The sequence below is a fragment of the Larimichthys crocea genome, chromosome X (assembly GCF_000972845.2).
Source record: "Larimichthys crocea isolate SSNF chromosome X, L_crocea_2.0, whole genome shotgun sequence".
NCBI classification, from domain to species: Eukaryota; Metazoa; Chordata; class Actinopteri; family Sciaenidae; genus Larimichthys; species Larimichthys crocea.
Window position 1 is genome coordinate 28,524,154 of NC_040020.1, and position 26,449 is coordinate 28,550,602.

At 40.3% G+C, this 26,449-nt stretch overlaps 1 protein-coding gene across 1 annotated transcript; it reads left to right on the forward strand.

Moving 5' to 3' along the window:
* Positions 1-2,000: 2,000 nt before the first annotated feature.
* LOC104927312 (apoptosis-stimulating of p53 protein 2) lies at positions 2,001-25,927 on the forward strand. The gene is made up of 18 exons (XM_027283278.1): positions 2,001-2,474; positions 13,405-13,552; positions 13,650-13,763; positions 16,321-16,397; positions 16,715-16,816; positions 17,347-17,527; positions 18,829-19,040; positions 19,630-19,794; positions 19,933-20,152; positions 20,293-20,412; positions 20,955-21,061; positions 21,249-21,642; positions 21,729-22,504; positions 22,593-22,730; positions 22,917-23,050; positions 23,312-23,478; positions 24,560-24,759; positions 25,222-25,927. Exons 1-18 carry the CDS (start codon positions 2,466-2,468, stop codon positions 25,261-25,263), a joined length of 3,306 nt encoding a protein of 1,101 aa, XP_027139079.1. The 5' UTR covers positions 2,001-2,465; the 3' UTR covers positions 25,264-25,927.
* The last annotated feature ends 522 nt before the right edge of the window (positions 25,928-26,449 follow it).

Here is a 26,449-nt window from a genome sequence, read left to right on the forward strand (position 1 = left end):
TCCGGTTTCAAAATAAAGCTCACACTGGGTTCTTCTTAGCCACACATGCTCATGCGCAGTGCTGCCCTCTGCTGGCCAGACGCAGCTATGATCTCCTCAAATAAACTAGAAACTTTTTATTGATCCGACACTTCTAACTAATTACATTTACTCAAGTACTGTACTTCAGTACCAATTTGAGGTATTTTACTGCAGTATTTTTTATTCTATGCAACTTTCACTGCACATCTCAGAGGAGATGTTTTCTTCAATACTTTTTTGCTGATAACACTTAATCCATTATAATGCACATATTCTTACTGAAGTAAGGTTTTGAATGCAGTACAATTTCAACACCGTCTTGTTACTTTATACTTTTACACTACTACGTTTAAACATTTCCGTTAAAAATGTTGTAGTTTTATTGGGATTTATTCTGGCAATTGTTATAGATTACTACAAGTGATCTCCACCTTTACCACCTGCAACATTAAAAGGATGCTGAAACATATTGCATGACTTTTTGTAATAAATAAAAAAATAGTGAATTAATAATAATGTATATTTATTACATTTGTACTTAAGTAATATTTTAAATGCAGGACTAGTATTCATACACTGAGTAGATAAATCTTCTCTGTATTTCTTTGTCACACATCTGAAAGATCTGCAGAGGTCGCTGTTAGCAACAGAATTGAAACCAACTCCTGGTGGCAGATTATCTCCAGTGATGAAGCGTTTCATTCATTCATACCAATGATGGAGATCAAGACGATTTGTATTTGTATTATTTGTATCTTAGGATCTGGATGACCAGACAAAAAAAACGTGAATTTCTAGATTTAACATCACACACACACACACACACACACACACACACACACACACAGGATAAAGGAGGAGGAGTTTATTCCCGTTGCTAGGAGATGATGGTGAAGATGATGGTCAAGTTGGAACTATTGAAAACCTGAACATGAATAAGACGTCCTTCAAAATAATTGTTGTTACTTCAATAAAAGTAATGATCCCACACTGTAGAAAAGTAAGTAAGTAAAACTACACCTGAACTCAAAGTATTTGTTTGAACAGGCCCTTTCAGTGTAATAACTACCATTATTATTATCCTAATTTAAGCATAAGATGAGCATAAAATTCTCAAGTAAAGTACAAATACCTCAAATTGTACTTGTAAATCATCACTTTAGCAGTGAGCTGAGAGGACGTTTTAAGATTTGAGTGCATCTTTAAACACAGATGCATTTGTTAATTCTGCAGTATTTTGTTTTATTTTATTGGTTGTGTTAAGATACAAATAAGGAGTCTGTTTTATTTATTATATTATTTATTATTATTATTATTATATTATTATTATTATTATTATTATTATGTTTGATAAAGTTCTTAGATTTGGTCCAGAACAGTTTGCAAGTACAATCTTGAGGTACTTGTACTGCCATGCCTACTTTACACTTGATTGGACTACATTTCAGAGGCAAATATTGTAGTCCGTTATTTTTAACGACAGTTATAGACACTTGGTACTTTGTATTCAGATTAATACAAAACATACAATCAAATAAATTATGATGCATAGGTCTATACTATATGTAGCCTGCAGTTTGCACAATTTATGATGCTTACACATGAATTAATCAACAATTATGACCCAATAATGTATTATATTACAAGGGGCGTTCTGTATAACTAGTAGACTACATTTACCTTTGGTAGGCTACTTTAAATATATTTTGATGATAATAATTGTTTACTTTTACTTAAGTAAACATCTGAATGCAGGCTTTTATTTGTAACAGAGTATTTGTACACTGTGGTAATGTTACTTCAGCAAAAGATCCATCACGACCTTATAGTATTACTATTACAGAACTGGAATTGAATTATTGTCATTAATTCATTTAGCATCTATCTATTTATTTTACGTTTTAATGTATTCAATCTGTATATTATTATGGAAAGAGAAGCAGGCGATGCTTTTATTCTGAAAAATCCTACCGGAAGTGGTGTTATCCTCGCCAGCGGACCTCCGGCTGGTGACCGGTCTGCGTTGATTGAATGGTTGTGATCCAAACACACTCACAGTCAGTCAGTCAGACGGGTCGTGGATGCTGAGCAGGATTACAGTGCTCAGCAGGAGAGCTGCTCCAGCTCCGCCCGCCGCGCTTTGTTTTCTGCGCCCATCACCAGAAGAACCAGTTTGATACCTGAGCGCTGTCTCCTGCAGACTCATGCCGACCCCTCTCTCCGAAATCACCTTTTTTCTTCTTCTCTCCAGAGAGATCGGACAGCAGATAGATAGAAAGGCCTGCATGGTTCACTGCAACAGGTCGAGGACGAGCTGAAATATAATTAGTGATAATAAATCTGATGTGGATAAAGAAGACAGAGGCAGACAGACAGCAGAGGAGCAGGACTGGTTTGATGGTTTCAGCTGCAGTCTGCATGCGACAGAGCGGAAAACTGCCAACATGATGCCGGTGAGTGTAAAAACACATGAATACACACATTGTGTTTTCATTATCCATTCATATGGTCTTCCTCTTTTACTATCACTACAGTAATAACTGGCAACATCCTCATTACTACCCTGCCAGGGCATTAACCTGTAGTTTCAATTATCTCCATCACAACAGGATCCCTTCATTTAACACGTTACAAACCCTTAAACCCATATTAAGTTCAAGGAGAAATATCTTTAATGGGTACAGCCTCTTAATATAAACCTGTATATGCAACATTCTGCTCTTCTAACTAATTATGATTTAAGGGATTTAATCAGACTGAACTGAGCTGAAGTCGTATATGTGGATGAATTTAGCTTAAATGAAGTGAGCAGATTGAGAGATGATAAAAAGAATATAAAGACCATAAACCATATTAGAGAATGCTTCTACAGCTGTACAAGTATAATTATTTACAGTGTCTTCGTGTAATTGTAATGTTATTCACAAAATTCTGTTATTTCTACAATAATGGTAAAAAGGTACACACCATGGTTATTTTATAGGCAGATCCACAGATTTTTAGACTCTATAGACAATATTTAGACCTTTTGGACATTACCTGAAAAAAGTCATCTAAACTATGCTCAACTGAAAACATATTTCCAAAGTTATGTTTCAGTAAAAAAACAAAACACAAAACCTGTCTGAGTATTCATTCTATTGTACTACTGATACTACTACTACTATTACTAATTTAGCCTGGTTTAATTCTTCTTTATGAAAATTACAAGGGACTTAAATATCATAAAAGTTAGCTGTAATAACCACATTTGTTGTTGTTTTGCCAAACTGAATAGCTAAAACAGAATGAATTTCCTTGTCTTGTCTAAGGGTGGCCAAGACACAACATAAAATCCTAATTTTCCTAAAATCCCCAGCAGCCACAGAGGCAGACTGTGAATATAAATAGATTTCCCTTATTCATAATGTGATACAAAAACACCCAAAAAAGTCAAATAAAACAAGCAAAACAGATAAAGTAAAGTAACAAATATAACATAATGAAAGCAAAGAAAACTTATTTTAGTGATTAAACTTTCCCAGCTGTCATCTGGGAGGAGCCATCACAGTCAACATGTTGTCAAATTCACCTCTTTTAAATGAATGAGCTCAGGAATGGTTCTTTAAATTAAAGCAGCGTTCAGGCGACTAAAAACATGGTATCTGTTGGTCCAGTGGATGGAGAGTTGTAGGATTAGTAGATTTAATTTGTCACCTACAGGAAAAATGAATCACTTGTGCAACATTTTGAAAATGTAATAACACTCATGATTTATGAAGACACAACCTAAAGAAATGATCCAGTGGTCACATCTAACAAGAACATGACACAAGTCTGTGTGTGACGTGCAGTGACTGGAACACAGCAGAGCTCATCGTCGTACCAACAAATGTCACGAACAGACGCCCTGAGATCACCACTAATAATAGAACACCATTGTACTATTGTCTTCATTTTGAATGGAGGTACTCTCCTGGTTCGTAAGTGAAAAGGAGTTTTGACCTTTTCATCCACACTGCAGTACCTGATAAATCCTCAGTATTCCTTTTAAGTTTTTGTCCTTGTGGATAAGAGTGAGTACACTCTCTGCCCTGGTCTATCCTGTCTCTCACTGTTGAGAGTCTCTGTTGATGCCAAAATGGTTCCCTTTATAGTACATTCACCGGACAAACAAGGTAATTTTTGAGGAAAGAAGTAATCATGTGTAAATGTTGTGTGGAAAGTGGAATCTGTTGCCAAATGTTTTTTGGCTGCAGTTGACTTCATCAGTAAAAACACCTCTAAAAACATTTTGTGATAAAGAAAAGTCTATATTGATTCAGTTTGAAACGTGGGATGTTGCTTCTGTTTCTCTGTTGATTTTTGTTCCCCTTTACCACAACCATAGCCCACCTTTTGCCCTCAAACCACAAGCACTTACAGAACCTTTACTTGGATTAAAGGATTAAAGTAAACAAATCACATTAATAGGCCGAAACCAACAATGTGTTAGTCCGTCTCTCAACTCTTTTCACAGCCCATTGGTTCCTAATGAAGGCATAAAGCACAAATGTTCAGTAATTTGTTAAAATTCCACTGTAAGACAAACAGGAGAAAATTATGTATTTCTTGGACTGTTAGCAATGGTGGATTAATACACATTTGGTGCACTAGTGAGCATTTGTTGCAGCAGGACGGTGTAAGTGGGACTGAGTCAAACCAAACCATCTGTGTTTGTGGTGATGAAGAAAAAAAGTATGGGTTTTTAATGGAGCTCTATGGCGCAGAGAAAGAAGATATATCAGGCTGTGGTACACACAATATTTGATAGTAGACACATTCACTGTTGGGTGTTTTCATGGGATTTGTTGACAAGGAGAAAAATATTAAATATCCTCAGACTTATCCTTTAAGCTCTAACCGCAGTCATGGAGGGCAGGGCATAGGGATTGACTCAAAGGGGTATCAGACTTTGACAGTAAAACATTTTCAATCAAAGAGTCTCCCCAGACGTTTTAAAAAGATAATCCTACGTGCTACATGTTTTTGTCTTTATTTAGGAGCCTCTATTTAGACAATATGATATATAATATTCAGAGTCCACCGTGTTAGTCTGTTATGTTTCTACAGAAGCCCTAAATGGACAAACTAAACACTGGTTCTAGATGGGACCTCTTGTATTTTTCGTAGCCACTGTAGTTTCTCCTCCATGCTGGGAAAGGGGGGTGATGTGAGGAAATGCAACTGACCTGTTTTTTTTGTGACCATCATAGAATTACACCTTAACAAAACTGTGGTGAGACCAGCGATGTTGTTTGGTCTAGAGACAGTGCCACTGAGGGAAAGACAGGAGGCAGAGCTGGAGGTAGCAGAGATGAAGATGCTGAGGTTCTCTTTGGGAGTGACCAAGATGGATAGGATCAGGAATGAGTACATCAGAGGGACAGCACATGTTAGAGGTTTTGGAGATAAAGTCAAAGAGGCCAGACTGAGATGGTTCGGACATGTCCAGAGGAGAGATAGAGAATATATTGGTAGAAGGATGCTGAGTTTTAAACTGCCAGACAGGAGGCCTAGAGGAAGACCAAAGAGGAGGTTTATGGATGCAGTGAAATCAGGGTTAGATGGAGGCAACTGATTCGCTGTGGCGACCCCTGAAGGGAAAAGCCGAAAGGAGAAGAAGAAGAAGAAGATAGAATTACACCTTAACATCAGCTAACTTAAAAAAAACAACAAGAATAATACACTTTCTTTCAGGACTTTTCCTGTCACCCCAATACTGCACATAAAAATAACAACAACAATAATAATAAACATATTTCTAGCTGTATTTATTTTCAAGCAGCGCAACTCAAAAGTGGCTGGACCACACAAACCAAACTGAAAGTAATGTCTGCTGCATTTGGTCACAAAAACATTTATATCTTATATTTATAACACCACACTCTCACCCCAGAGTGGAATTGTTTGGATGGATTTACCGATGGCAGCAAATTAAACCTGCAGAAGTGTGACAAATTGTCCTGTAAATCTAAATAATAGTGCCAGCAAACACTTAAACTGTGTGGTTTTCAGCTGTTTCTATCTGCATGCATGATCAGTCATGTTTCTAGGGGGAAGGTCTGTTTGAGGAAACTGAGAGCACAATGAGGAAACAGTGAGCTGAACTTCTCTTACCAGAACCACTGTTTACAGACCTTATTATTATTCAGACAGAAGTGTGTAACATCCACATAATGACTGACATTTAGCTTTGAGACGGCTCCCAACTCCGATTTGTTTTAGACTGAAGATGGATTTGGTGCAGATCTTTGGGTGTTTGTATCGTTCAGTTCGATCTTGGTTTTCACACCTGTCTGTGGGTGACTTAAACAGTAAAATGATCCCTAAATATTTCATACATGCTTCCTTTAAAACGTAGCACACCCTGATCATTATACTACATCCTCATCATCTTGCAGGCAGGGCTCATTGGAGCTCGCTGTGCTGCTTGGTAACTGTTGCCACAGAGACCAGAAACACACACGCAGTTCAAGGTCATATGGGAAACAGTATTATTTTAGTATTCCTCAGGCAATGAGGAACTAAAGCAGAGAAGTTGTAATCTTCATGTTCATTTACAATATCAGCCTGACATTTATATCTCCAAGCTGACGATATAATCATCAGACGCTGTGATCCGTGTTTGTTCCTCTTAAAGGGGACTGTGACGCTGTGATACTCAACACACAACAGACAGAGAGAGTAGTTTTTTGTTCCCAGATCCTTATCACTGATAGAGTATCTCAATGTGCTTTCATGCCTCACTCAAAAGCTGTCAATCAAAGTCTGGTGGGGACCCAACATCATGAAATATTAATGTACACTATGAACCTGGCGTGTACCTACGATAACACCTTTAGAAGCCGCCATTGTTGTCAACAGTCACTTCTCGTTTTCACCAACACCTGATTTTAAACTACGCATCATACTGTAGCTGTCGGTAGTTCCTCATTGGATGCTAATTAGTTCTTAACCACTGTGTTCAGAAACAAGCGCATAGCTTGAAGTCTGGCAAGATCAGCTTCAGTCATTACCAATAACACTCATAGTCAACAATTTCTTTGTGAGTTTTTGCACCAAGAGTGTTAATGATGCAGGAAGACGTCCTCCAAACTGCCCCGTTGAGTCTGTATAGCGAAATGTGAGCATAAAAAAACAGATCAGACAATAACGGATCAATTTTTTTGTCTTTGTTCTGGACTAAAAGAGCAGGCTAAGCTTTATAAATTAGTATTCTAACTTGATGTTAGCATGTATTTAGTTTGTATGGTAATATAGTTTCAATTAAAGATGGGCATGGGTGCTTGAGTAATTGATTTGGATGTCAGTATGCATTTAGCATGTACTCACATCTTTTATAATAAAAATGACAGATCTGCACATTAGCTGTTCAACGTTTTCAGTCACACATCACTCGACCTTTGCACTCAAATTAAACTTGTTTTTCTGCTTATTTACATACATGTGAAAGATGGTAATAGACCATATTACAGAAATTAAATTTATTCTAAGTACTCCTATATGGTAATTGTTTAAATTTCCATTACTAGTTCAAACCATGTGATTTCAGTACCAGTAGTGTGTCTTGGCTCAGGTTAAACCCTTTTTAAAACTGAATGAATAAATACAAAAAATTAATGCCGTGGAAATTTCAATTTTTTGGCAGTCTGCATTTATCTAGCTCTGACTAATGTTACACTACCAGACGTCAGCTCTTCTTCGCTGCTCTGAAACAGTAGTTGATAGTGTTCAGTGTCAGCCCTGCACACATGACCAGCCCGAATCTGACTCTGATTAGCTTGCACTTGTTGCTTTTATTGGTTTGGGTTAGTCCACTTAGTTAGAGTGAAAATATCAGGGTTAATCAATCAGAGTCAGAGTAGGGCAGGTCACGCCTTTGCCATCATGGGTGAAAAAAAAAGGTGAACAGAGTGCTGCCCCATTTTGAGGATAATAAATCATGTGATATCCACAGACAAGCACGATAGAGGTGGATCATACTGGTATTGGAACAGCATCTGTAACAAGATAAAATTTAATAAACTTAATTTCAATTTATCTGGTGTGGTCACAAGACTAGTGTCACACAGCAAGTGGGTTTTCAGTTCATCACATTCTGCGGACATGACTTGAATGCAGCTTTAATTTGTTAGTGTACAGTTAGAGTCCTAACATTTAGCATGTTAGTGTAACGTGGTACTGATGGCAGGAATTTGTCTGGGATGTTTCAAGGTATGATGAACTAAAGAGTTAGTGAAGGCAGCAGAGTCAACAGTCTTTATTGACTGTGGCTTTATTGTAGTCATTGTGACCTCTTGGTGAACCTTAAACAACCCAAAGTGACAAGCCAATAATTAGTTTGGGCTAATTAGTGACTTGGACATATATACAATTAAACATACAGCAGGCAGCCAATCAGAAACCAGTCCTGGTTTCAGAGCTTAGTGTCAACAGTAGTTCAGTGGACGCTTCGTGTCTTGATGTTGTTGACTGTGGTCGTATCCTGAACAGCAGGCAGGGTTTGGGCTGTGTGTGTGTGTGTGTGTGTTGTGTGTGTGTGTCTCGTTAATCCAATATTGGTGTATCACGTGATGCTGTCGACCATATGGCTCCAGCCGTCCACGCCGCCTACAAAACATTTGGGATGTGACCTGCAGTGTGCCAGCTGCCACCACCATGTTTCCCCGAGCAGAAATAGAACAGACGCACCAGGACTGAATAAAAACATTAATCATACTAACAATGGAATTTAAGTTCCAACACAGTTTCATGTGTTCGGCTTTACTTTTTCTATGCCAGATGTTGTATGTTTAAGGCTACAAAAATGTCTTCATTACAGTTAAACAAAATAACTCAAATGTGTCATTACAGACCGTAATAATGTTATCAATCAACTTTCTGTGATTTGTCTGCAGCTTTGTTCTTCTAAATCTTTAAAATTAATTTAGTTCAATCAGTAAATTAGTAGATACTGTTGTTACGAAACCTAAATTTCAGTTCATATACCAAAGCAATACTATGTATCCCTCTTTAGAAATATAATATAATATAATATAATATAATATAATATAATATAATATAATACAAACAGAGCTAATGTTTCACAAACTGATAAAAAAAAATTTCTTTTAATGCAAAACTTTCTAAAGAAAGAAAAAGATGGACGTGACAGATCATCCTGACTTTGTGGCCATTTACCATTTCAGTCTGCACTAAAAATTTCATTTCATACTAAGTCTTAATTCAGTAAACAAAAGGGGTCTGAAGGTCTTTAATTTACTGAAATGTGCACAAACTATAACAACAATAATGCAACAATAACAAAACATCATATGTTACTTTAAAATTCCCCCTAGGATGAGACAGTACATTGCAATAGATAATCTTTTGTTAATTAAATTATGCCATAAATTTTAAGTAGATAAATGTTTCACTAACTGACTGGTCAGTCAGGATCATGATACAGTTTCGTGTTGATGAATCCTTGTTGTTTTGATAAAGCTGTTGACGTCTTTCAGACAGTCGATGGATCATTCATTTCCTCCTTCACAGAAGTGGGGGGTTGTGGGTTGGTTGGTGGTATTAACTAGCGTGATGCTGTGCTAATTCCTGGCTGGATTAAGAGCTGCAGCCTCAGGAGTTTAACAAGGCCTCGGCCTGTTGACTGACTTACAGACAGACAGACAGAGATTGCAAGATGTCTGTATAAGGAGTATGGAAATGGATCAGCAATTCATCCTCACTGCAAATAAGATGACAGTGAAGCAACACTTAAAGGGTGACTTCACCGTTTTTTTTACCTTCCATAAAGCTAAGACTTGTTAGAGACAGAGTAAAAGGCCTCATTTACACTTGTCATTTATTCTACACGCTTTTCTTTACACTCAACCAATTTATATGTGTCTCTGTTGGTCAGATCATGCATGTAAATCAGGGTCGGTCCTCCTCTAGTCAAAAAGGAGGCGGCTTGAAAAGACACAAAAAGGCCACTTTAATATGGCTGTGTCCCAATTTGCAAACTCTTGCACACGTGCACTTAATTCAGTAGAGTTTACAATGGCAGACATACCAGGAGCCTCTTTCAAATATTCTTTTCTCTTGAAGCATAACTGCAGTATTACGAGAAGAAAACAAAGGCTAAATATGTTTTGAAAGAGCAAAAAAATGGTAAGTTTGTCAAATCCTTTAGGATCCGTTTGCATAGAACGACCAGTCCAGGTATGGAGGAATTCCATAGAATAAATATGGATGTCTTGGCGTCAATCATACGTTACGAAAGAGCCGTTGTAAAGAGTGTGGTGGCTCTGGTTGCCACTATCTTGGCAGTCCTGTCTGTGCCCCCTCCTGGTTAAGCTTAAAATCAGCAATCAAGAAGTGGATTGTCAGTGTACCTTATTTCTGCTGTGGAGCTGTACATTTTAATATGGGGGTTTATGGAGATTGACTCATTCTGGAGTCAACCTCAAGTGGACGTTTGAGGAACTGCAGTTATTGGTTCTTCTGTATTGGCTTCACTTCACCAGCACTGTAACATCATGTGTACATTTGGCTTTTTAACATGCTGACGATTGCTTACTTCTGTTAGCTTCTCCTGTATGACAGTGTCTCAACATTATTTTCAGTGCTCTGTTGGATACATTTGAAGCACTTTTTAAGTTCACCTCAGCGTTGTCTAAACACAATCTGGATACATCTTGTCAGTTCAACAGGTCCTGTGACACTAACTACAGTAACTATGGCTGGGTGTTTTTTGTGCACAGCAGTCTTTTTCGTTACCCAACTTTTATAAACACAGACATCTTCTGTCTGTACTCATATTGAAATTCTATAACCAGCCTCAGTGACGACAGGAGGTCTCACTCCCCCATTCCTGTTGTTGTCCTGAGGGACAGACAGCCTCTCCCCTTCAGGCTCCGATTGGCTGCAGCATTTCCTGGTCGACCTCGGTCCAGTGACTGACGGCAGTGACCCACTTCATCTGCACGAACCTGAAGGAAGAAAGTGGTGCTCCAGTTTTCCTTCAGAGCCGAATGTAGGACAGCAGGCCGGCTGCTTCTTACTGAGATTAATTCATCTCTGTCACTGAGTTTCTCTGTTGATTTTATTATTGTAAATGAAACTAAAAGATTTCTTCCTTAATTAAATGTTCTGCTGACAAGAACATTGGTTAAGTTGCTTTAGCTGACAGTAGCATGAGAAATCGCCCATGTGCAAACCAACTAATGGGCTAAATGATGTCCCGGTTCACATCTGAACCTTTTAGTTTGGATGTGAACAAGGCCAGAGCTGACAAATATTATATTATAATATTACCTAAAAATGTTTCCCAGAGAAATTAGGATTTCAAAACCAAACATTTAGCTCCAAACCCAGAATCCTGATGTGAAGCCCTGATGTGTGACCTGGGGTTTAAAAGGTGGCAGCAGAAAGCTTTCGTCATGCAGTTTAAGCTCCTTGATTGTGACTCTCTGTATTTCTCTTTGCCAAGTTTGCATTTAATCTTCTCCCTTTAATTTCATTCTCACTTGCACTTCACTATATATAAGACTTTGTATCATTGTCCTGGATACATTAGAAAGCAATGTCACCATGACACATGAACTGAATACATAATTGAATGTCAGATCAATCTTTCTTAGCCATGCTAGAGGTGAGGCTCTATGGCCCAGACTGAAATGTCTCAACAAATATTCGATGGATTGCCATACAATCTTTATATTTGTAGTCCTCAGAGGATAAATCCCCAGCAGGCCAAACTTTCTAATTTTCAGTGAAATATCTCAACATCTATCTTTTATTTGTCGAATACGTATAGCAAAAATTCACTTATCTCGTAAACTATCTCAACACCATGGGTACAAACATTGCACAGACATTCTTGGTTCTCAGACGATGAATCCTGAGTCTAATGAGGCTACGACACAACATTGTATTCATGGTAATCTGGCCCCTCCCACATCCAGACATATAAAAAAGTCACCTTAAGCATTAGTGATTGTTGGCTGTAATTTAAAAACACTTTGTGAGCTTGTGGACGTGTTAAAATGAAAATGGGGGCATTAAGTTTCTCTTTAATACAGTTTCTCTGCTGTACAGCAGTTTATTAAAGTGGATTTTTTTCTAAACTGTGCTGCACTGTTGGCTTGAAGCAAGACTTTAAATGGTCAGTGTGGCGAAAAGAGAAGCGATTTTTGTAGATGGAAGCAGCTCGAAGACAGAATGAGGACAGAAGGACTGAGGACAAGAGCTGAATGCACAAATACACAGCGTCACTGTCACATCTTTAGAAACCATGAAGGACAATTCACAATTTACCGACCCTGTTAGACACCAGTGTTTTTCTTTTTTTCTTGGTTGTATTCATTTTCACATGCATCAGGGGTTTGTGTTTTACTCTGGCTGGACTCATATCGAGCTTTCCTCGTTTGTGTTTTTGTGTGAGCTTCATTTCAACCTCACTAACAGCCAACAACGTCTGCATGTAAATGATGCTGCAGTCAGTCTCTGCTCTGTGAGCACTGCTCATGAAAACCCAAAAGAAAGGTCGCCGTAGGCAGCTCGTTTTTCATGTCACACTGAGACGGAGAGGAGATGAGGGCTAAAACCAGCTAAGATTGAAGGTTCAAACTCTCAAACTTAGTTGCCTCCAGCGAATCTTTGAGCAAGTCATCGTTCAGTACCACCCTTCCAGGATAAATAAAGAATAGAAAATGCTGAACACTGCCTCCATGCAGGTTGGCGGGCTGTGGGAGGCGATCTGGCTCTGGGCCTTGACAGCAGATACCCTGCTGGAGTAACAGATGGCCCAATGCATCATGGGAGTTACTGTATGTCCACAAATATCTGTTTTAGTCTTAAATAGCACAGGAAGCTTCCATGAAGGTGAAGAAGATTGAATGCGTCACATCACAAACTGTTTTAAAGTTAAAAGGCTTGCCAGTGTTTTACCTGAATGTTGTCTTTATTTCTTGGTTCAGACGCCCTGTTTTAAGCCTGTTTGGCAAGAAACCTGTCCACATAGGATACACTGCTCCACTTCTTTTGATTATGATTGACTGTCATTAATCAAATTAGTGTTGACAGGAAGTGACATCTCCACTTCTGTGAAGTTTTGGACAGTTGAAACATGTACATTTGGAGGATTTCTCACCATACGACTTCCACAGAGTTTATTCCAAATAACAGTAAAAGCAGTCCAACAAAAAAAAACCAAAAAAAGCTGAGTCTAAAAATACTCTAATTTGCTGATAAAATACCCAAAATGTTTTGTGTCAAGGTGATTAATGAGGACAACGTGTTTTGAATTAGGTTGAGTATCGAGTCTGGGGAAAATGACTAAAGCAGCAGTCTGTAACAACAGTGTCTGCTCTGTGTTTGTAGATGTTCCTCACCGTGTACCTCAGCAACAATGACCAACACTTCAGTGAGGTCCCCATCACACCTGAGACGCTGTGCAGAGATGTTGTAGAGCTCTGCAAGGAGCCTGGTGAGGCTGACTGCTACCTTGCTGAGATGTGGAGAGGCTCAGGTGAGCTTATCTTAACCTTTCTTTTCCTCGTGATCAACAATACAGTCATCTAATTTTCCTGAAATAACGGTCTTTGTTCGGATTTTTAACCGTTCAGAACGCGTCATCGGTGAGGGGGAGCGGATGCTGGAGGTGTTGCAGCGATGGGGGCTGCAGAGGGGGGAGGTTCGTTACCTCCTCCATCACCAGAGAGCTCCAGGACGAGAGTCGGGTAAGAAACGCCTGCCCATCACAACAGAGGGTTCAACACATCGTGCTTGTTGGCGGGAAGCCAGTGAGGGATCGTGTTGGTGTTGCTGCAATAGAGATTTTTTCTGGTTACTCAGAGCTCCTGTGTGGAGGCAGGAGGGCTCTCGGGGGATAGTGTGAATCTCCAAACTCCTCACAAATGAAAAGAAGCAGCTGGTCACTCAATGTGTATCAGAGGTGACACATGGCTCCAACAGTGGGTAGTTAACAGAGATAAAGACTGCAGCACAGGGGGACTGAGGTGTCCAAGCTGGGGAGAGAAATATAAATAGATCAACTGTGCAGCAGGCAGTAATGCTCATTTCCCGTGAAGTCCTTTCCCACCCCCACCCCGCCTGGAACTAGAGCGAGTCAGACACAGGTGGTTCGCCATTTTCCTGAAAACTAAGAAATCTATGTGCCCTTTAAATTTTATTATGATTCTGTATGAAGATGAAACTATCACAGAATTACATGAACAGTCAGTTATGCTGGGATCAGATTATACACCTCACCCTGATAAGAGCCCAACCTGACAGAAGTGGGGCATCACAAAAATGAACGTGAGGTAGGACAATTAATCATTTAATCATCCCGGAAGACAATCAGTGCAGCACACCTCACAACATCTTCTGTTTGTTCGATAATTTCTACTCAATAGTTTAAAAAAATACAGTATCATCACTATAATAAACTTAAATATAAAACTCATTTTCATGCACAAAATAATCCACAGTGCTGATCCTCCACTGCTGAAGAGCTTTGTTCCATTTTGAGCAAATGAGCTGAGCTCTTAGGGGCAATAGTAGCATCCCTAAACAAAGCTCTGTTCTTTGCACAATCTAAGCTTTCTTTTAAAGCCAAACAATCTGAAAACCTGCACAGGTTTCCATATTTCTTCCCTTGAAGTTAAAATGTTTTATATGCATGTTATCAATAGGTTGTTGGTACATTTGTAGTGGAGATGAGAGGTTTTGCTCTCTGTTTTATTGTTTTCTTTTGCCTGCTCAGGGACTACAGATGAAAAATGATCTAGTAGTTAAATCTGATACAAAGCATCTTTTCTCTTCTTACAGATTTTGTACATGGTGCCTGATATAAATAATTGTACACAACTAAACACAATAAACACAATAAAACACAACTTTAAACATGGCAAAGTGAAAGAGGAATCATGTTGTTGGTGTGGTCAGGTGGAGCAGGGACTTTGATCTCTGGCACCTCCTTTCGGAAACACGTCTGTAAGTCTAGCTATGATTGGCTTGTCATGATATTATCAACTTACTGTGCAATATATGGACATGACCTCAGAGTGTTGTTTTGTTATCGTTTCTGGTCCTGTTGCTTCTGTCCTCATCATCCAGAGGGAAAATTACATCTCTTTTTACTCTTCCATTACGCACATTAGGTCAAATTTAAATATGACCCTATAGATTGCATTGTTATGCCATTGTTATGCTGTTATATAACCATTATATCACTGGCATAAAATTATGTTAAAATGACAAAAAATATACAAATTTACTGCAATGATTTCTGAGATAATATATCATCCAACAAAACGAGTTATTGTGACAGGCTTCGTCAGTGTGTAGCCATTTCTCTCGACCAGTCACGCTAAGAATTCCTTACTGTGATCACCTGCTATGACACAGTGACAAAAAAATGCAGTTTGATGTCAGCTACACGCTAAAGTCTGCCAGCTGCAAATCCACAACATGTAGTGAACTAGTGCTTTCATCACAATTTTTTTTTTTATTCGCATTTTGTTCACAGACAACTGCAAAACTCTGGCATTTTATTTGGCTGTAGTTGTAGTCGTAGAAACTGCAAACTAATCTTAATTAGTGTTAAAAGTGCTTGTTAGGCATGACAAACAGCAAAACGAGCAGATGTAACAAACATTGTTGGGAAAATGAAAATCTTCCTCCAGACAAACAACTGTGCGGTCTGATGTGGATGACAACACTGAGTATAAATACTTAAATTGAACTACTGTAGAGTATTCACAGTTCTGGTAATGACAGCACAATGCAGATCAACAGCAGGATCAGCTGCACGGTATCGAATGAGGTTCAATGTGTAACTACAGTAGATGACAAATTGTAATCAGCTTATGACTCAAGGGAGTCAAGCATGCAGCTGCTGGACTCTGCAGGGATTTTTCTGATGGATTGTGATTTGCTTGTTTTTTCTGCCCTAAAAACATGGAAATCCCGTCTGAGGTTTTTGTGAGCCGATAAGTGGTCCAGATCGGACAGTCAGATCATTTTTAACATGGATCATTCAAAATATTATAAAACCACTGCAGTTATTTCATATTTTCCTACAGTCATCTAATGTGCAGCCTCAAACCTACAACATTCCCATCCACTTCCCTAATTTGCAAACAGGAATGTCATTAGTTCTGTAGGTATTTCATCATATACCAAAGCATTAGACAAAATAAAAAATTTACTCGAATTTCAGAGCTACGCTGCTGGCAGGGCAAAAAAATGTAATAAAAATAGCATCTACACAAACTGTGTTTTACTTTCCAGGTGGATCCAGAGTTGCAGATCAGATGATGAAGAGGAACCAGGTGAAAGCTTCTGTGGAGAGATGTCTGGAGAACGGGGTGAGAAACTTTTACTCAGAGACAAAGAAGAAGATAGATGTGGGTACATGTTTAGTTTAGCACAAAGAGTGTAAGCAGGGGGAAACTGTTAGCAGCTTCAAGTCTGTCTGGTTTATATGTTGTGTGTTGAACATGTGTGTTAATAGACTTGGAAAAAGGGCAAATGAAGCTTTTAGCAGCTGTTGGATGCATTGATAACTAGTCTGCTAACTAACAAGTTAATATTTTCACTGCAGACTGAAGTGAAGGTGAAGGCTGCATCTCTGAAAGTTGGTTCATTTGAAGGTGAACTCTGACTGTGTTGGTGTGTGATGCAGGTCTCTGCACCTCGTCTGGACATGACACTGGGTGATTTGCAGGATCTGGCAACCCGACAGCAGCAGCAGATCAATGCCCAGCAGCAGCTGCTGGCTTCCAAGGTACAACATATCCACACATTACTGTTACTTCTATCATTATTACTGCCAATAACAACTCACATCACTATCACTATCACTATCACTATCCCTTATAATATACTCCTGTGCTGTTTCTCGTGTACGAATGCCACATGGCCAGAATACCTGACAGTACCTAACAAGGGCTTCACTAAGCTTTAAACAAAGTGCTCATAGGACCGTCTGAGGGCATCTGAAACCTTTGTCTTCCACATGTTTCTGGTGCTGGAATTCAACCACTGACTTTTTTAGCTTTATGCAGTGATTGACCAGATGAACTTTTATTTCACTTTTCTTTGACCTTTCTATTTTCATTCTTCACACTCAATTGAGTGCAACATCATGAAGAGAGACAGTCTGAAACTGAAACTTTTTGTTCATCATCTTACCCCTTTCTATGAAGGCGGCCTTTTTGCTCCATCGTTCACCACAGCTCTTGCTCTACTTGACATGCATTACGCTGATTTAGACCTATTAACTGACTGATGGAGTGTGTTTGCTGGATGTCACAGGAGCAGCGGCTACGCTACCTGAAGCTGCAGGATCAGCGGCAGCAACAGCAGCAGGAAGTGTCTGAACAGGAGCGACTGAGGCAGCTCAGAGAGAACGCACACAACCAGGAGGCCAAACTGCGACGAGTTCGAGCCCTCAGGGGGCAGGTGGAGCAGAAACGCCTCAGCAACAGCAAACTAGGTCAGTGTGACGGATATCTGGGTGACTGGACAGATTTTGTTGCAACGTGACGCCTGTGTTAAAAGTTATATTTATTTTTAAAAGTGTGGCTACAGCAAAGAGGACCAGCAACTAAACCATTCTGCAGACTGAAGTTGTGTTCACTCACCGTTTTCTTTGCCAGCTACTGGCTGAAGCCAGAAAACACAAATCTGGCAGAAAAGAGATGAAGTTTTGTGAGCTGAGCAAGAGGCAGACAACATGGCTGGAAATAAATATTATGTTCTTACTTTGTACAGTATTTCCAAACACAAGGGGTTTTCCCATTCACTTCAATGCAATCATATTTTTCTTAGAGGAGTGTGTAGTGGTTGCACCCTGGGCTATATTTAGTAAGGTGTTTGTGGTTTTCAGGTGCAGATGTGACACATTTAGCCCCAGAAACATGCAACGTTTGTATTGAAAAGGTGTTACAGTTTGTAAAGTTAATTATTGTGTATGCACTGAAAGGAGGATTGCTTAGATAATAGGAGACATGTCAACGGGTTGATTATGTATTACATTGGACTGATTTGTGGGTAGAAATTTCTGCCTTGGAAAAGTTGATTTTTATTGATTGATTTTGATTTATATTAGAAATAAAGTGTCACTCTCACAAAAACATCCAGAGAACTGCACTAGCTTAGTTTTTTAGAAATAAATAAATTAAAAACTGAGTGAGTAATGAGCTGCTTCTTTGTCAGTCAGGCACTGAAAAAAAAATGGCACAACGCACAAACGATATTTTTTTACTTTTTTACAAAACAACATTAAAAGATTTAAAAGATTTGCACTATTTGGCCGTGATAGTTTGCATCATCTCACGCCTCGCAGGATTTCTGGTACTCCATTTTGAAACCACAAAAGTTACCACATGCAGTTTGTAATTAAACCAATACCAGCAGGATATGTTCAGTATATATGCAGTGTACTGTCAGCAGTAATCACAGCCATGTAAGTTGAATCTGACCAGATCAGATTAGAATAAATTAGATCAGACTGACCCCGACTCTGGGTCATCATTATAGAAATTACAGGATTTACATAAGATGATTGTCATTTCGAATGTTGCTATTTCATCCTTTCAGATTCACAGCTGCTAAGCTGCATGTGTGTGTGAGCCAAAGTTTTTAAAATGTCTTGTTTTCTTAAGTATTTTGGCTTCTTTTGCTAATTTAAAAAGAGTTGCCAATGTAAATGTATTGTTTTGGTATTAGTAGTCCATCTCTGGTACCGTATTAGCACTCGTATCTCATATGTGACTGTATTCGTGTGTGTGTCAGTGGAGGAGATCGAGCAGATGACCGGTATGTTCCAGCAGAAGCAGAGGGAACTGCTGGTCGCTGTGTCGAGGGTGGAGGAGCTGAGCGACCAGCTGGAGACGCTGAGGAGTAACAGACTAGAGCCTCCTCTTCCTCCTCCTTCTCTTTCTCATCACCACAACACCTCCACGTCCTCCACAGCTGAGCTGGATCGTCTCTATAAAGAGCTGCAGGTGAGGACTTCATCAGACCTCCAACATGACCTCCAGGGTATCTGTGTTAGCAGTCCTCTTCATTTTTTTCATATATAATGAAACTCACTTACAGCATCAGAACAAATGACACAGTGAGGAGAAAAAATAAAATTCAAATTCATTGATTTTCTGGATTATTCATTTGGTAGTCATGTAGAAAATAATTCATTGTGACCTCTTCAAATGTCTTGTTTTATCCAATCAATGAAATATTCAATCTACAATATCAGTCAGCTCATTTCCACACTTTAGAGGCTGGAAGTAATAATAAAAAAAATGTATTTCTTGTTTAACACAAACTTTCTGCAGTTGTTGTGGTCACTGTAGTTTATCAGCTGTTCTGTTCTGTTCTTGTAATGTAATGAATATTACATTAAATATCCATAAAATATGTCACAATATGTCCTGATAATTACATTTGTGATGTGGGAATTTCAGCGTACTGACTAACTAGAGCTTAGCAGGAGAGCAAGTGCGAGAGCGACTAACTATTTAATGTTGACTTTGCGATGTTACCTTTCTCCTTTCTTACCTGTTTTGTCACTGAACATCATTCCTGATCTTTCAGTTAAGAAACAAGTTGAACCAGGATCAGAGCGGCAGGCTGCAGCAGCAGAGAGACAGCCTGAACAAGAGGAACCTGGAGGTGGCAGCGATGGACCGCCGGCTAGTTGAGCTCCGACAGCGGCTCTGGAAGAAGAAAGCTGCCCTGCAGCAGAAGGAGAACCTGCCAGTGAGCATACACAAAATTAATAAATCAGTCAGAAAAATGCATAATTATGAACTAATAAATGAATAAATAGCTTCTATCTGCAGACCTTATACACCACACAATCAAAAATTGCTGCGTCTGTGAAATATTTCCATCTAGGTGGTTTCAGACGGAGCGACCCCTCAGCATGGTGGGGTCTCCAGAGTGGCAGCCGTCGGACCATACATCCAGTCGTCCTCCACAACAAGCTCTCAGGGTCCTCCAATGCCGGCCTGCCAGGAGGCTCTGGTGAAGCCGGCATACCCAGACGGCACCGCCACCCTGCCTATGCCTGACTCGTCCCTGAAGCCGCCTCCCAGACCAGCCAAACCTGCCTCAGGTACTGTAAATGAAGTCACTCTAAAAGCTAGAATAGAAAGAAAAGTAAATGTCTTTGTGCTTGCTAAAGTATCAGTTGTACTGATGTGTCCAGAACTTGTACTGCAGTGTGCTGGATATAGGTTTCTTTGTCCTGTATAGGTTTTGCTTCATCCAAAACCAAACTCTCTGACTGGAGCGGCGCCTTTTCTGATTCCAGTGGAGGTTACAGCCATGCCTCCACCCTGCCTCGCATGTCCAGCCTCAGCTCCTACAACTCAGGTCAGTCAAGACTCAATTTCTAATGTCCATAATATGTGATGTTGTTTTTGGTGAACAACTTGTCAGTCTTTGTTCAAATATGACCTAACATTTCTTTGATTAATATGTTTTGTCAACACTTAGATCCGATTTGAGGATTGGTTGCAATTACATAAAAAAATCAAACCCAGAAGTAAAGCAGCATTTTGTCCTGGAGATAAAACAACTTTACTGGTTGTATTTAAAAATGCTGGAGTAAAAGATGTCTGTTACAATGATGATTGCTGCGAATTGCTCCCATCAGATAGAAACACTATAGGGTTAAAATTAAATACAGGATGAGATACCTGAATAGCCAGAAAACCATTTTCATTGCTCAATGAATCTCCTAAACTCAGAACACAGGGAGGCTGTGAAAAAAGGGTTGTGTTGCTTGTATCTGAATACGCTTTGTGTCTGTTATGTCTGCACTACAATTGTTTATGTGGGAATCTTTATGTCCAAGATAAATTTCCCTACGTACAAATAAAGTAAACTTGAACCTTGAATCTTGAATGTTACAGGTGGTAAGACTCTCACAGACCAAAAGGGCCCCTCTGGGTCTGACATCCCGCCCCCTGTCCCCTCACGGATCCCTCACATTACTGAAAACATGCTCAGAGACAATCAGGTATCAACACACACTCTCATTCTTTACTACCACAAACTTCATATTTGTTTGTCATTGATGAGGTGAAATCAGAAAAATGATTAACATTGTGATTGTATTGTAGCATAGTGAACCTCTGTTAACAATCAAACTGGACCTGAATTACCTGGAATTGTTACTTCACTTGTTACTTGTATTTCACCTCTAGGCATCAGGTAAAGGTTCGTCCAAGATGGTTGCACCACCTCCAATACCCAGTAAGCCCAAACCATTCTCCTCGTCTGGCCCCCCAACTTTCTCCAAGCCCCCTTATAGCACTGGGACCTTCCCTGGTAAGGTGCGTCCAGTTGGGGGCCAACTCAAGGCTGCGGGGGTCCTCTCCAGCCACAGCCACACCCTCCCTCTGCCCAACAAGCAGGAGAGTCCGCCAGCTGCCGCCATACGGCCGTACACCCCAGACATCTCGGAGGCACCCCAACCTGTTCTACAGAAGCCTCAGACTCTGGCAGCTTCGTCCATTTACTCCATGTACACCCAGCAAGCCACACCAGGGAAGGGCTACCAACCAAGTGGTGGCACACTGCCCCGCAGCCAGCCCAGAGGTGATGCTCTAATACAGCTACTGTTATTGCTTTTATTGCTGGTTTTGTTACTTTGTGCTCTGATGTGTCTCTTTGCACCCTCACAGTTTATGGGAAACCAGTCCTCCAAACGAGCGGAGGACATCAGTCTGCAGCCTCAGACAGCGGTACAAATTCTGGTTGTGCTGTGACTGATGGGAGTGATGCTGACAACAGTTGCCTGGCTAACAGCGAAGGTATTGGAGCAGAGACAACAGAGCGTGCTACACCACGACCGCTCAGCCCCACCAAGCTCCTCCCTTTCCTGTCAAACCCTCACAGGAACCCCAGCGACGCCGACCTGGAGGCCCTGCGCCGCAGGCTGCACCATGCCCCCCGTCCCCTGAAGAAACGTAGCTCCATCACAGAGCCTGAGGGCCCTGCCGGACCTAACATCCAAAAGCTGCTCTATCAGAAAACCACTCTAGCTGCCATGGAAACCATCCCCATGGAGACAGTTGTTCCAGCAGGGACATATGCTCATCCTGGGGTTCATGAGGATGGGATAGGTAGTGCAAATGTAATGTTCAGAGTCGACGACAATACCAGAACTGGCTCCAACCAATCGCTTGCTGAGAGCCCAGAAGACAGCCTGACCCCACCCCCTCTGCCTCCCCGCTTACCCATCCCTGACCCCACCTCCTGCCGCTCCATGCCCCCTCCTCTGGAGGACAAGGAGGGGGAGGAGGAGGTGTGTCCAACTGCCTCAGTCCTTCCAGATTCCTTTGCAGAGGAATTCCCTCCTTACCCACCCCCACCTTACCCCACCTGTGGTGAGGGGGAGCAAGGAGATGACTTCAACCTGCAGCCGCCGGAGGTCACAGGGCAGGTCACAGTGCCCCCGGTGAGTTTATTAAAGGATCACTTCACCTAAATGATTAAAAAAAACATTATTATCTTCTTCATTTTCATCTTTCTCTTGGTTCTCTCAGGGTAAGAAGTCAATCCTTCGGAAAGTCAACTCGGAGCGGATTGACCACAATATGCGAGTTAAGTTCAACCCTCTGGCCCTGCTGCTGGACTCGTCTCTGGAGGGCGAGTATGATCTCGTTCAAAGAGTCATCTACGATGTAAGTCTCACTACTGTCTGTCGCTACTCTGTCGGTCCACTGGGGGCGGTGTTTCATGTTTCAACTGCTAGATGCCACTAAATCTTACACCCTGTTTTTTTAACAGCTACTGAAATCATCATCTTGACTCCAGGTTATATAAAAAAATATGTACTATAAATATGTAATCATATGTCCACTCTGCAGGTGGAAGACCCTAGCATGCCAAATGATGAGGGGATAACGGCGCTGCATAATGCCGTCTGTGCTGGTCATACAGAGATCGTTAAGTTTCTGGTTCAGTTCGGTGTCAATGCCAATGCTGCAGACAGCGATGGCTGGTAAGTACAGTCCAGTCTCACTAGGGTTGTTATTTTAGTAGTTATTGTTTCTGTATAACAATCAGCATTTTGTGGCCATTTTTCTTTTGGTAACTAGTTAGGTAAGAGCTAACATTGTTAATCCCTCCCACAAAGATCTGGATTGGCCAAACAAGAAGAGTCTGTCAAACCTGCGATGTAGGATGTGATCCAGAACTCTGGGACCAGGCTACCTAGTATGAACATTTCTTTCAAACCTTTTTTTCCTTTCCTCATCTCTAGGACTCCCCTCCACTGTGCTGCCTCCTGTAACAATGTCCAGGTCTGTAAGTTCCTGGTGGAGTCGGGGGCAGCTGTGTTTGCCACCACATATAGCGACATGCAGACAGCTGCTGACAAATGTGAGGAGATGGAGGATGGCTACGCCCAGTGCTCCCAATTCCTTTATGGTAAGACAGAACATAATGTGTTGCACTGCAGGATCTTCAGAATGCTTTTGTATCATATTAACAGAACTTCAAAAGTCCACAAGCTTGGGTGATCCAAGGTGGGGTTTTGGAGATGCTTATGTAAGTTCTAGGGGTCAATGGGGAATTTCGATGGGGGAGTTCAGAGAGACCACAAGGAGGCTCCAGAGTCAATAAGGATGGTTTGTGATGGTTTTAAAGAGAATTTTGAAAGACTTTGGTTCCGTCTTTAGGTTCAAATAGTTTGAGGAGGTTTACGAGAAGATGAGAAAAGATCATTTCCAAAGACTTCGGAAGTTCTAAGATTTGTTTCACTGGTTCACTAGGTTCACTGGTTTGGGGAATGTCCTTTTCTTTGACAGTGTTTAGTTGGACACATTTTATTGAGGAGGTTTCAGAGGCTTGTTAGGTCTTTCAGGATTGTTGACAAAGAGTCAGGTTTGGGGAATCCTTAAGGAGTTCCCATGAGTTCTAAGCAGGGTTTTAAAATAAAAGATTTTCAGGTGGGAATTTCAGATGTTTGGGGGTTCAAGGCCATTGAGGAGCTTCCAGGAGTCCTAAGCAAGTAACAGCATCTGGGTGATTCATGGGGATTACATAGGGTTTGAGAGCTCCACTTGCAAGTTCTTCAAAGGGTTCTTTCAGGGTTTGAAGGGTAACTTGTTATGTTATGTTAGTATAACTGAATTGACTAATAAAGATAAGTATGAGAACAGTGGTGATCTCCAGAAGTTACTTCTTAATATTTAATAATAATAATAATACATTTTATTTCAGGAAGGGTTAGGGTTAGAGTTATTTAAGGGTTATTTAAGGAATGTTTCAGGGGTCTGTGGTGACAGTGATTCACAGGTTCCAGTTAGGATTTTAAGAAACATTGAAACGGCTTCAGGGGTCTTTGAAGAGTCCCAAGGAAATAATAGAGATACATGCAGAAGGTCTCTGAGGGTGTTTCAGGGTCCTAACTTTGCCATACTGCCTATTACAATGATGGTCCTACAACACTGACTGATTTTGTTGAGATGATGCAGTTTCTAAATTCTTCCTCTTTGTGTCCCTGCAGGCGTTCAGGAGAAGATGGGCGTGATGAATCGCGGCGTGGTGTACGCCTTGTGGGACTACGAGCCTCAGAGCGAAGATGAGCTCGGCTTTAGCGAAGGTGACTGCATGACAGTGCTGAGGCGGGAGGACAAGGTGGAGACGGAGTGGTGGTGGGCAAGATGTGGTGACCGTGAGGGCTACATCCCTCGCAACCTGCTTGGGGTAAGCTGATAGAGAAGTTGAGAGCTTATACAAATGTTTTAGACAGTAAAATTATTTCATCAATTCATATAAATCATCAATTCATATAAATTTCAGGCTTAGATTAGTCCAGGAAATGTAAATACTGCTAATATTATATAGTTATTTCCACATCCAGAAAAAATTGTTAGATATCAGTTACAATTATCTGGCAAATGTAAATTAAATTAAATTTTGCCGAACAGCCTTCGTCTATTTCAAAGGAAAATACAGTATAGTCCTGCTCTGTTCATTGAGCTCCACAGGGAATTGAACCATCAACCCTGCCAGTGTCACTCTGCTGTTTCTTCCAGTTGTCTGTTTTAGTCAGGTTTAAAAGTAGCTCTGAGGAACCTGTTACTCAACTTATGTAAGAAGGTTCAGTATTTCAATTTGATCTTAATGGTGTTTTAATGAGAAACTTGTTTCCCTTTTATTTCCCAGCTGTATCTAAGGATCAAGCCGCGGCAGAGGAGCCTGGCTTAACTGGCAGCTGATAAATCCTCCAAAACACCAAAATGGAACGAAAAAAGAGGAGCAGCAGTCAAATAAACCAAGCTCTGGGCTTAAAATATCAGACAGATGTTTTCTGATCTACCATTTTTGGACCTGTTTGGTTTTTCAACCTCAGCACAAAGAATGTCACAATGAACTGCTGGAAAAAAACAAGAAGAAACAAGAGTTCATCTGAACCTTGAATCAGCAAATACTTGATTTTAGCAGATGAGTCAGTGTTTTTTTTTCCCTTTATTGCCTCCAACTGAGCACCAGAGGCAGCAGAGAGCCTAAAAAGCAACATGTGAAAATTCCTTTGTTTTCATTACATTTTTTTAAAGATGTTATTGAATGGTGACAGCTGAGGAGAGAAATAGGTGGTTTGATGTCCCAAATGTTGGAGTCAAAGCAGGGACACAAGGCCACTATCTGTTTATTTTCTGTTTTGTTTTGTTTTGTTTTGCTGTTAAAGTATTCAAAGGTACGTCATTTTGTTACAGCATCCACCAGTTCCATAAAATGTAGCAAATATCAATATATGTTGAAGCCTACGTTACATTCTTTAATCCTTATGTACATAAAGGTCCAGTGTGTCAGATTTAGGGGGCTAAATAATTTTACACAACAGAACAATGTTTCCATTATTGTGCAATCACCTTAAAACAAGAAAAAAAATTTGTGACCTCAGAACAAGCCTGTTATATCTACACCACCGGTCCTCTTCCATGGAGTCCACCATGTTGATCCACCATGTGGACCAGAACAGACTAAACTAAACTAAACACTGGCTCTATATAGGGATTTTCATGCATTATGCAACCCCTGTCATTTCTCCTTCAAGAGGAGAGGGTGAGGTGAGGAGGTTGTAATCAGCAACTACACACTAGATGCTACTAAATCCTATACACTGGTGCTTTTGGTTTTTGAACCCAAAAAAAAAGATTTTATGATTTTCCCACTTTGGGTGCTCCATAGTACAAATTAAGTTTTACCAGGAAATATTTTTGTTATTTTATTAATTTAAGAAATTTAAGTGAGGTTTTGCTTTTTTATGTTGTTGTACTTTTGCAGACTTGATCAAATCCAGCTCAGTGTGAACTGGCTGCCATTTTGAGTTTGATATTTCTGTAAATCATGTACCCTAAATACATACAGGATCTACAGTATGTGTTGATGA

What these genes read in the sequence shown, in the direction of transcription:
- LOC104927312 (XM_027283278.1), top strand. An exon ending in ACATGCTCAGAGACAATCAG is followed by an intron (nt 21,062 to 21,248) that starts GTATCAACACAC and finishes TTTCACCTCTAG; the next exon opens with GCATCAGGTAAAGGTTCGTC. An exon ending in GCCCCGCAGCCAGCCCAGAG is followed by an intron (nt 21,643 to 21,728) that starts GTGATGCTCTAA and finishes GCACCCTCACAG; the next exon opens with TTTATGGGAAACCAGTCCTC.